This window comes from Acanthochromis polyacanthus, chromosome 11, assembly GCF_021347895.1.
Source record: "Acanthochromis polyacanthus isolate Apoly-LR-REF ecotype Palm Island chromosome 11, KAUST_Apoly_ChrSc, whole genome shotgun sequence".
Lineage (NCBI taxonomy): Eukaryota > Metazoa > Chordata > Actinopteri > Pomacentridae > Acanthochromis > Acanthochromis polyacanthus.
In genome coordinates, this window is record NC_067123.1 from 29,107,572 (window position 1) to 29,118,473 (window position 10,902).

The 10,902-nt window shown below is 38.8% G+C and overlaps 2 protein-coding genes across 2 annotated transcripts; one reads left to right on the plus strand and one right to left on the minus strand.

Moving 5' to 3' along the window:
- Positions 1-1,219: 1,219 nt before the first annotated feature.
- On the plus strand, positions 1,220-4,303 carry LOC110957018 (interleukin-6-like). The gene is made up of 5 exons (XM_051955584.1): positions 1,220-1,474; positions 1,982-2,074; positions 2,164-2,320; positions 2,426-2,428; positions 3,164-4,303. Exons 1-5 carry the CDS (start codon positions 1,220-1,222, stop codon positions 3,430-3,432), a joined length of 777 nt encoding a protein of 258 aa, XP_051811544.1. The 3' UTR covers positions 3,433-4,303.
- tomm7 (translocase of outer mitochondrial membrane 7 homolog (yeast)) lies at positions 4,211-10,576 on the minus strand. The gene is made up of 3 exons (XM_022202810.2): positions 10,407-10,576; positions 8,447-8,495; positions 4,211-4,558 (listed from the first exon to the last, which is right to left on the minus strand). The coding sequence occupies exons 1-3, from the start codon at positions 10,507-10,509 to the stop codon at positions 4,543-4,545; spliced, it is 168 nt and encodes a 55-aa protein (XP_022058502.1). The 5' UTR covers positions 10,510-10,576; the 3' UTR covers positions 4,211-4,542.
- Between the last annotated feature and the right edge of the window lie 326 nt (positions 10,577-10,902).

Sequence of the window (10,902 nt, forward strand, 5' to 3'; positions counted from 1 at the left end):
GCCAAAATGATTAAATGCAGTTAAATATTCAATTTCATTCTGTTCAGTGTTTCCCAACCCCGAGCTCAAACACAAAGTTTCAATACTCAAGTCTTCCATTCTCATTAGCATTTCAATAGCCTCCAGTTACACAAAATGGTTTGGACTCTGGTTTAATCTTGAGTTTTTCCTTGTATTTTATAAGCTTCATTTATGTTGCTCATTTAAAATCCTAATCTGAAAGTATAATATGCACTGGAGCGTTGGACCTTCCAACATTTAGCTTAGTTGTCAGCTTGACAAACTGAAACAAAAAGGAACCAACATTGGATGACCAATCAATTCAAACTGCTGAGATCACATTTTAAAAAGAGGATTCAAACAGTAGATGTTAATGAATATAGTATTCAGACCAGCCAAGTCGCTGCCTCTGTGGGTCAAATTCACACTTGGAAAAACCAAGCATCAGTGACTAATATTAGAACAAGAACGAAACTGTGAAGAAACAAGAAACTCACCCATTTCAGGAGACACACACAAAAAAAACAACAACTCTGCATCAGTTACATTTTTCTAGAAATACAACACGTGTAGAAACACATCCTTTAGATAGAACTTGATGAATTATAATTTGGAAAGCTGATAACCGAGTGGCAGATTTCTATCAGAATATCTGGTCGGGGGAGGGGGGGGGGGGAACATTTATGTGTTTATTTGTTTAATCTATGTGGATTTTACCAGAGCAGGCTGTTGGAATGCCGCTATGCAAATGTCTGGTTTTAAGTGGATTTTCCCCAAATGATTTAGCTTAAATTATCACAGGGATTTTTTCTGGTATGTCTATTTGTGTGATTGAAATAAGCCCGGCCCCCCAATATTACTATAATTACCTAAATCACACTTTATCTTTTAATCAAATCCTTATAATAATAATAATAATAGTAATAAGGATAATAAAAGCAAAATTAATTCCTAAATTCATTTTGAAGACAAACCGCATCTTCATCAAAGTCATCACCCGCCACCTACAGACCGGATGCTCGTCACAATTGATTGATCTGGTTCACGCCTGTCGCAAGGAGATATTGGGAAATCCCTTCGTTCTGAAGAATATAAAATGACAGCTCATGGCAGAGACCAGCCCTGACAACCTTCAGCATCAGCGGAAACTCAGCAAGTTCTTCCCAGCAGCGCGTCATGCCCTCTAAATTCAGTAAGTTATTTGCAGCCTGTGGTGTGCATGTTTCCTGCCTGCCTTCCCCTTTTTCATTCATTCATCCATGCTCTTCCCCTCCGTGCAGACCTACGCTTGCTCTCTGCAGCCGTCCTGGCCGCTCTGATGCTGCTGCTGCCGTCTGCGTCTGGAGCTCCGGTCGAAGACGAACTCGTCGACAATCCGGCAGGAGACACCTCAGGTGAGGAAGGAGAGGAGGTGGAGGAGGAGCTCTCCGACCTGCAGAAGCTGCTTCAGTTCACGCAACGCCACGAGAAGGAGGTGAGGGCTTTACCGTTCTCAGAAACCTGTGCACGAGTAGCTGCTATCGAGTTTTAGAAAGTCAGTTTTGAAGTTAAAGTGCATATAATCCTAAAATTCTCCTCTATGAAACAATACTGAGCTTAACAAGGAAAAAATACCTAGTTTGCATCAATTTGTAAAACCATGCTGAACCAACAAACTGAGTTAAAGGAATGAACTTTTCTCTACACTCAAAAGTATTTTAATTACTTCTAAAATTGTTCAGGCATTTTAGCTGAGAGGATGAGACTTGAAATCTTGAACTCACAGTGAAGAATTTAAGTTGTCAAGTCAAATGCATTAAGTTACTTCAACTTGAATTTAGTCAGCAAATGCAGACATTTTAGTTTAAATTACACACATTTTAAAGTTGACTCAAATACCAGCATTATTGTGTCAACCAACCTTTATAAGTAATATTTGGAACCTAAAAAGCCATGCAGTGTTGCCTTCATCACATCCAATTTATCATCTCTCTTCTGTCAGTTTAAAGATGAGTTCCACTTTGACGTGATATTCCTCGAGCACTACAAATCCCCCTCCTTCCCATCCAGATGCCCAAGCTCCAACTTCAGCAAGGTATGTTGTTCTCCTCCTCTTTTCCAATTCTGTTCCACTGATACCACGGCATGTCTGATGTGAGCACTGACGGTCTCTCCTTCATCCAGGAGGCTTGTCTCCAGAGGTTGGCCCAAGGTCTGCTCACCTTCACGGTTCTTCTGAAGAACGTGGAGACGGAGTACCCTGACAGCCCCATCATCGCTGCAGTCAGACTGTACAGCGGGGCCATCGTCACAGCGATCAAAGAGAAGGTATGCCTGACTTGTTTTTTGAACGATGAGGACGAAACAAATATTTGAATTTGTCAGTGCAATGCTACGCAGCTGTTTTGACACAACAGCTTTCATTTGGTTCTTTTTCACGTTGCAGCCGGTAGTGGAATATTTTTTTTTTTTTTTTTTGAGTAACTAACTTTAACTGTAATAGGTGTTCAAATGTGTTTAGCTAATATGTTTTATTTTATTTTTTGAAAATGATCCTGGACTCAAAGTGTGGAAGTAGGACAAAATAGAATTACTTAACGACCTCAGCATTGTACGTTACTTGAGCACTTTCATTCCACCAGATGGTTACAGATATTACTGTATGAAAAGAATCTGCCCTGCTTTACTTCTTTCTGTATTCCCTTTTTACACCCCCTGTTTTTGATCATGTCTTATTTAAATGACTTAAAACCCAGTGTTGCACAAATACATCACATACGGGGTTGTTTTTTGCAATTTTCTCTCTCTCTCTCTCTTATATATATACACACACACACATTTTTGTTCATTTTCTGCTCATTTTCTTTTATATATCATTAATATTTTTTAGTTTTTGCACTTTTTATTTATATATATATATGTATATATATATATATATATATATATATACACACACACTTTTTGTTGTTTTTTTGCTAATTTTCTTTTATATCATTAATATTATATAATTATCATATAATTATCATTAATATTTGTAAGGTTTTTTTCAATTTTTTTTTTCTATATTTGGGTTTATATACATACACATTTTTTTGTTTGTTTGTTCATTTAATTTATTTTTTCCATATTTGGGTCTTCCAGGAATAATGTCAGCTCCTGCATTTCAACTTAGGTTAAAAACCCTAACATACTATTGTCACTTCCGGCCCACAGATGAAACACCGTGAGCGGGTCTTGGCGCTGACCAGCACCCAGGAGGAGCAGCTGCTAAAGGGGCTCATAAACCCCGATACCTTCCAGAGAAAGATGATGGCGCACAGCATCCTGCACCACTTTCACACCTTCCTTGTCGATGCCAAAACGTCACTGAATAAAATGGAGAAGCCCAGAGGACGTCTGGCCAACAGGGGACTGGCTACTATTAGTTCACTTCAGCAGTTGTTAAAAAGATGAAATTATAAATCTGGATTGTGAAGGATCACTGTTACTCCTGCTGCTGTAAACGCAATGACAAGCTGTGAGGTGTTTGAGGTATTTGAATGTTGACTACTTTAGTCCTGAGAGTTTGGATCATCCTCTATGAGATGCCTTATTTAACCTATTTATACTTGCTTATTTATTAGAGAGAAAAAAATCATGTTAAATGAATGCACTGGAATGATTTTAATTTAAATGCAAATTAACCTGATTGTTAAATAAGAATATATTTTTTATTTTTAAAAAAATTACTGGAAAGTTTATTTTTGTACCAATTCGGTTAACTATTTATTTTACTCATTTTGCAGAACAATGATCTAATTTTTGCTACTACAAGTGACTTGAGGGGATGTTTTTCTATTTGTATGTGTGCAGAAATAAAAAGTTATTTGCATAGATAAGATTTAAGTTTCCTCCTTTCAACACTTCACACATTTCAAAGCAGCAACACATTTTGAAACTGTATTTCCGACGACTCGACCACACGCAAGATAGCCTGACGTATACGTTGAATAGAAAATGGAAAATGTGACCGTTGAACTGAAGAAACAGAGGAAAGCAAAATGCATTATGATAAGAGATCTATGCATATTTTTTTCCTGTTCTCTCATTTTTGTGGATTGTCCACACTTTGAAACAAGGCCCTTAACTATCTTTATGAAGGCAATTCCTTCATGTTGTTATTTTTGTCCATATTCTGATTTTTCCAATGAGAGCATCAATCTGATTTCTCATATTTATCAAGACAGACGTGTCATTTCTTGGAGGATTTATTTTCAGAAATTTTGAATTACAAATAAAAAGAAGAAACACATGAAAAGGGTGGTATCTTCAAACATCAGTGTCACACACGGACAAAAACAACATCCAACTGACAGTTCAGTAAACACTCTGTGCATTTGCTGTGTACGTAACAAAATCATACTCAAATACGCAAACAGATAGCATTCGCTCATTACGTCTCAGACATTGACCAGTAGGATTTAGGAGAGGAAAGTAAATGGTGATGTCCATTTCCCGGCTTTCCGATGACGTCAGTTACTTGATCCCAAAAAGAGGAGGGGATTGGTGGTGTGAAGATGTTCCTCAGCCCCATAGCAAACTAGAAAAATAAAGAAAATCTGTTAAAAAAAAAAAATCTACAAAATCCCCTTAAAAATATTATGCTACACCTTCAGGAGTTTAATCTAGGCATTACTGGTATACTTCAGGTGTGATTCAATTCAACTCAATTTTATTTATATAGCACGAATTAAAGATCAAATTGTCTCAAGGCGCTCTACAGAACCCATATGCCTGAACCTCCAGAGCAAGTCCTGAGGCGACAGTGGCAAGGAAAACTCCCTTTAACGGGAAGAAACCTTGAGCAGAACCCGGCTCATATGGGGGATCCATCTGCTGCTGGCCAGCGGGTTAAGAAGGACAGAAGACATTTTGTTTCTTGTTCTTAATTGCAACATTTGAGAACTTTAAGTAGTGATGTAATGTTCACCACTGAAGTCATTTCAATGCATCTCAGCCTGAGGCTTTGAAGACTTGTTTAATCACGTTCATACTGCAGGAGCCATATGGCGCTTTTCCACTAGCATCTACTCCACTCTACTTGGTTTGTTGGGTATTCCATTAAGACGTAGTACCTGGTACCAGGTACTAGTTTAGTTCCTACTCGGCTGGGGTTCAAAGCGAGCTGAGTCGAGCCAATAATGTGACGTCTACAGAGTGCAGGTCACCGACTGGACAGGAAGTGATGACACACGAGAGTGAGTCCTTCACGAAAACCAAACCTGCCATTAAACATTGGCAGTGAGCATCTCTGATTCTCTTCTTTTACTTTGAATCTGACAAAAAGCCACAGAATGAGCAGCAGGTATACCATCGCCTCGATGTCCTCCATTGTTGTGTTGTGTTTGTGTCGCACACAAATGACATTAAGGGACTTCCGGGCCGCCGTGCTATGACGACTCCACTCATGATGAGGTGGAACTCAATTGTAATGGAAAACGACCTAAACGAGTCGAGTAGGTGCTAGTGGAAAAGCATCAAGACTGAATACTGGATGTGCTTCTCACTTTGCCTGACTATTGAAAACCAGCATTACAGACTTCGTACAAAATTGATCAGTTTTCAGAATATGCTAACTTTTTGCCGTACCCTCTTAGTTGTTTTTAGAGCTGTTAAACATTTAAGAACATTACTAATTATTTGCAAGAGTCAAACTGAGTGACTTTCACTCTTTTTTTCGTAAAAGGTCCAATGTTTTATATTGACATAACATTTTGATTAATTGATACAAATGCAGTACCAAAAGCATGGCCAGCAGATGTCGCCACTTTTGACTATATTAGACCCTCCTAACTGCAAACCATTTTCAACACAGCTTCTTCATTGTCATTCAATGCTTCAAAAACCAAGGATTAAATTCATGATATTTAGCATGCTGAACATCCAGATTTACAGGTGATCAAGGACCTGGTCTGACACCCAAGTTAATGTTACTGCTGCTAATATAAGACTAACGAGAAGTTTTAGAAAGGATAACTGAAGGTCGTGGATAGTGATGCTGCACAAGGCAACTACAGCATATGATATCCAGCTTTTTCTCTTGTGGAAGTGCTTTGCTTTCTTATGTAAACCAACAACAACAAACATCTTGATCAATAGTGTTATTACACCAAAATTACAACCCTGACACCTGGCTAAATATGTCAATACATACACTAAAGCAATACTACAGCAGCAACCTAGAACATCAGGTAAAGTAATGAAGCAATAGATAACAGAATATGGAACTTAAAATTTGTGTCTTTTTTTTAATTGCTTAAAAATCTGATTGGATTCAATCAGATGGGGACCTTAAATTTGCCAAAAGACAATGCTGACATGTTCACATCTCTCCGTCTACATCACACTTCTGCTTCTAAAAGGGTTGCAGAGACGAACGCAGCAGTACTTTAATGAACATTTCAATCATCCAGTCTCATTCTTTCTGCAGAAATTAGGTTGATCAGTTACAAGGGATGTTGTTGTACTTAATGTGATTTTAGCTTGCAGTAACATGAGTTAACGTTACATTGGCGAGTTAGTAAAAAAAAAGAAGGTAAATTAAACTATTAAACCGCTAATTGCCTCTCCAAACTCTGATGGTAAAGAAAAGTCAGCTTGTCACAGAATAAATCACTTCTTTAATTTATATTTGATGGCACGTCCCAACCATGTTTTCAATTACATTTGCTAACCCATTTTTTCTTGAATCCTTTGAAAAAGTTGAGCAGTTTTTTGGGGAAAGTTGGACCTGTTAGCTCCCTAAGTCTGTGGAGGTAAAACATCCTTTACTGACAAGCTTTGTGGGGATTGTGGGTTTAAAATCAAAACACTGTCATGGTTTAAGTATCGTTACTAATAAAACAGAACGAAACTTTTGTAGTACTGTAATGACTGCCCTTGTTTCATTCATCAGTTGTGCGCTTCAGCACATTCAATGTGAAAGAACATAACAGAAACTACATTTTAGTGGACATTTTAGTTTTGAGAAGATTTGTGTCCCTATAGACATAATTGTGTAAGAGACAACATTTGTAGCACGCAATGGGGTTTTCCAATGTGGGGTAATTGGTGTATGGAGCTGAATACAAGAATTTTACACTTCGCTCTATAGTCTCCTACGCAGTTTCGGTGCTGAGGGTAAAAGGGCACGACCAATGAAGAATATTCCACTGTAAAAACATTTGGCTGTATGTTTAGGACTGCTGTACTGTTTGATAAGTCCTTCGACTCAGATTAAAAACTGGTGTGTGCATGTGTCACTTCCAGGTTGGACGACTGAAAATCCCTAATCATTACAAAGTGACAGTAAGTCTCTGAAAAATCTCCTGCTGATCCAAATTGCTGCAGTGAGACGACTGAAGCAGCAACAGACAGAGATCAAATTATATTGGTCCCTCGCCATAGCGTAGCTCACTTTATCGTAGATTTTTAAATTACATTTGGTATCACAGATTTTTCCCTATATCGTGGGATTTTACAGCATATAGGGGTTTTTATGTATCTATTATTGTGGTGAGCTGTGTAGAAGAACAACGGAGAAAGGATGTCGGCCTTTAAAGCACTCTGCAACTGGCAGATGCTTTTATTTTGACACACACACAGAGCATCACTTTAGAAACGGTAGCAGGAAGTCAAACACTTCACACTCATGTCCTGACAACATAACATTTAACCAAACTAACTAGGCTAACTAAACCACAAAAACACAATAAAACACAAACACTAATAACACTGGAACACTAACATAAACCACAATAATGATATTTAAACCCCAACACCCTGAACTCCCATGGTGCATTGCAGCACAGCAGTTCAGTCATAGCGACCGGCTCTACGATTGCTACATTATTTTAATTTTTTTTTTTGCGGTAAAATAAGCATTTTCTAGCCTAAAAAAAAAAAAAAGAAAAAAATTATAAATCGCATTAAAAGACTATTTAATCGAAATAAAATGTGCTGGGCAGTGATTGGCTCAGCGACCGTAGCATCAGTCTCCTGTTTGGCATACATTTAGCATCTGGCCTTGTCCATTTCACACAGACTGATCGCTGTGTATAGTGTTGCTCCATGGTGTTATGTGGTGTATGGGGAGGGTTTATAAAGCCTTAAAATATATATAAAAGTGTTTGCTCAAGGGGAAATTGTTGGGTTTCTCTGTATAGTTTTGCAAGGTCTTCGCTCAGAGATGACATATGCTATGATTTGGTGCTTTACAGATAAATTGAACTGAATTCTGAAATGTTGTCTTAACAGCTTTGATACATTTGTATTTGAGTGTAGAATCCCACTGTCAACATTTTCACTGTGTATCCTTAGTTGTTCCTTTTTTCTCCACATTTTGACGGACACTAATCTATCTTTAATCAGTCCAAAGAACTTTATTCTAGAATTCTTCCTTTTTTTGGCCACAAATCTCTGAACAAATCTCTCAGTAATGTGTCCTCACCTCAGCACTGAAGGCTCCGGCATTCCTGGATCTGCTCCTCGTTTGAAACCTGCAAATCAAAACCACAAAGAAAAATTAAAGGTCGCTGATTTACACTTGAGACTAGTTCTCAGAAATGTATGCTAAAGCAAAAACAGAGCCTAGTTTACATGTTATGGCTTGCAGTTAGATGCAAATCCAAGCTTGGGTAAAAGTACACTTTACACATACATTTGTGAAATTCTTGTGCAAATCATGAAAAAAAAAATCCCTTGACAATTAGGTGTATACTTTTGAGACTGGATGCTCTAGTAAGTCCTTTACTATGAGTCAGCACAGTGTGTCAGCAGATTGCACTTTGCCACTGCAAAACACCCACATTTTAATGTAACATTGCATCACAATGCACCGAAGTCAGTGGAGTGTAGTAGTAACTACATATGGAAAGTAGTGAGCAGCCAACAGTCATTTCCCCAGTATCACTATGCTCAAGTCAACCATGACGCAATAAATTTTCGTGGAAACGACACAGAATTCCTAGAAGACTAAAAATAGTCTCTCTTTATTGCTCCCTTAATGTGGGGCAACAACTCGCTAATAGTTTTTTGATTTATCAATAAATAATTGTTCAGTTTATACAATGCCAGAGAGTCAATCTCATCTGTTTTCAGTGCCTGATGTGTCCAACCAGTAAATATTCTGGCAAAGGTATTAATTTTACCAAACGAAACCTACAGAAGTCCACTGTTAAATTGACAAGTTGTTTCACTGTTGCGTTTGTCCTTTGGCACACTTTTAAATAAACTTGTTACCAGTAGTAGCCTGAAATATGTAGAAGAGTGTGGTAAAGAAGGGGCAACACATTCAATTCAAGATAAACTCTCCCCTTCAGTCAATGTGCTGCATACGAGAAATGCATGCAAATGAAGAAAAGGAAAGAAAAAAAATGCAGAGAGAAAGAGAAAAGGAGAAAGTATGACATAAGCATTGGTGTTTCCAAAATGCTGAAGTCACAGACAACTCACTTACACCAGGCAAGTCCACCGGCTGTGTGGTCACACATGCAAAAGTTTCAACTTCCCCAACTACACTCCAAACTATAGCAATGCAAATGCCTCAACTTCCCGAACTGAGCCTCAAATGACAAAGTATTTCAGACAGAGAAGTAGCACTAAAATACATGTGCTGGCATGTCTGAAAAAAATGAGTGACCTACTGAAGCATTAATAACTGCAAATTAACCATTTTGACTCCTGTATCATCAGAATCTACACAATTTGAGCAGAATTCTTTTACACACATTTGCAACTCTAAATACTTGTTAAACACTGGTGTGTCTTTATTTTAACTGACTGCTTTAAATAATCAAATTCATATCTTTCTTGTGTAAGTACTTTGATAGCAAAGAGAAAAACATAGACAAATTATATTTGTACACACACTTGGCCAAAAAACTTAATTTGGATGCTGATGTCTGGAGAAGAGAGTTTAGATCCCAAGACCTTCTGCTTTAAAGCTTCAAGGTCTGCAACTTTCCACAGTGTTAATTCAAGCAGATGGAGACCTTAAACCATCATCACCCATACAAACACTCTGTCAGGTGGTACAGCTTGCTATCAAAAGGATAGTTTTATCATAGGTTCACCCACAGACACAAGGACTTTCACTCCCAAACTCATTCAACAGCATCAGTGAAGTGCATATCGTGCAGTACAGCACTTTACCACAACGTGTAGCTAAGCTCTGTTTGATAAACCGCATGCTGCAGAACCAGCTAAAACAAAAACGTTGTTCTGTCATGGCTTTTAGCACGCTGTTAGTATGAGCGGCCAATATAACAACAGCTATATGACATCTTCCTCACCCGCTCAGTATTAACATTACAAACTATCCTGTAGTTAAAAGGCTAGCACGCTAAGCTAACTAGCTAACATGCCTCCTCAGCTCGCCGGCTTCCCCCTGCTCCTGTTCGGATACTGACCGAGGTACAGCACGGTCGGGATGAAACCCCATCGGATGATAAACTGGCCGCACTGGAAAAGCTGCTGCAGCCGCTGTTTAGTTTCTTTACTTAGTTTCGCCATGACTTTATCCCGAACAGCGAGGTTTCTTCTGCTTCCAAGGGCAGGGAGGAGGAAGTGACGTAACAAGTTTACCTAACAGCGTCCGTCTGTGACCTGCCGCCATCTTGTGGACAGAAGTTTAACTGCGACTTTGCTGCACCTCACTAAAAATCATCCATCCATCCATCCATCCATCCATCCATTCTCTATACACCGCGTTATCCTCACTGGGGTCGCGGGGGGTGCTGGAGCCTATCCCAGCTGACTCGGGCGAAGGCAGGGGACACCCTGGACAGGTCGCCAGTCTGTCGCAGGACTACATATACAGACAGACAATCACACTCACATTCACACCTACTGGCAATTCAGAGTAATCAATTAACCTCCGCATATATTTGGACTGTGGGAGGAAGC

What these genes read in the sequence shown, in the direction of transcription:
- tomm7 (XM_022202810.2), bottom strand. Translation starts at nt 10,509, where the DNA reads ATGGCGAAACTAAGTAAAGAAACTAAACAGCGGCTGCAGCAGCTTTTC. An exon ending in CCCGACCGTGCTGTACCTCG is followed by an intron (nt 8,496 to 10,406) that starts GTCAGTATCCGA and finishes TTTGATTTGCAG; the next exon opens with GTTTCAAACGAGGAGCAGAT.
- LOC110957018 (XM_051955584.1), top strand. Translation starts at nt 1,220, where the DNA reads ATGTTTCCTGCCTGCCTTCCCCTTTTTCATTCATTCATCCATGCTCTT. An exon ending in CGCAACGCCACGAGAAGGAG is followed by an intron (nt 1,475 to 1,981) that starts GTGAGGGCTTTA and finishes CTCTTCTGTCAG; the next exon opens with TTTAAAGATGAGTTCCACTT. An exon ending in CAAGCTCCAACTTCAGCAAG is followed by an intron (nt 2,075 to 2,163) that starts GTATGTTGTTCT and finishes TCCTTCATCCAG; the next exon opens with GAGGCTTGTCTCCAGAGGTT.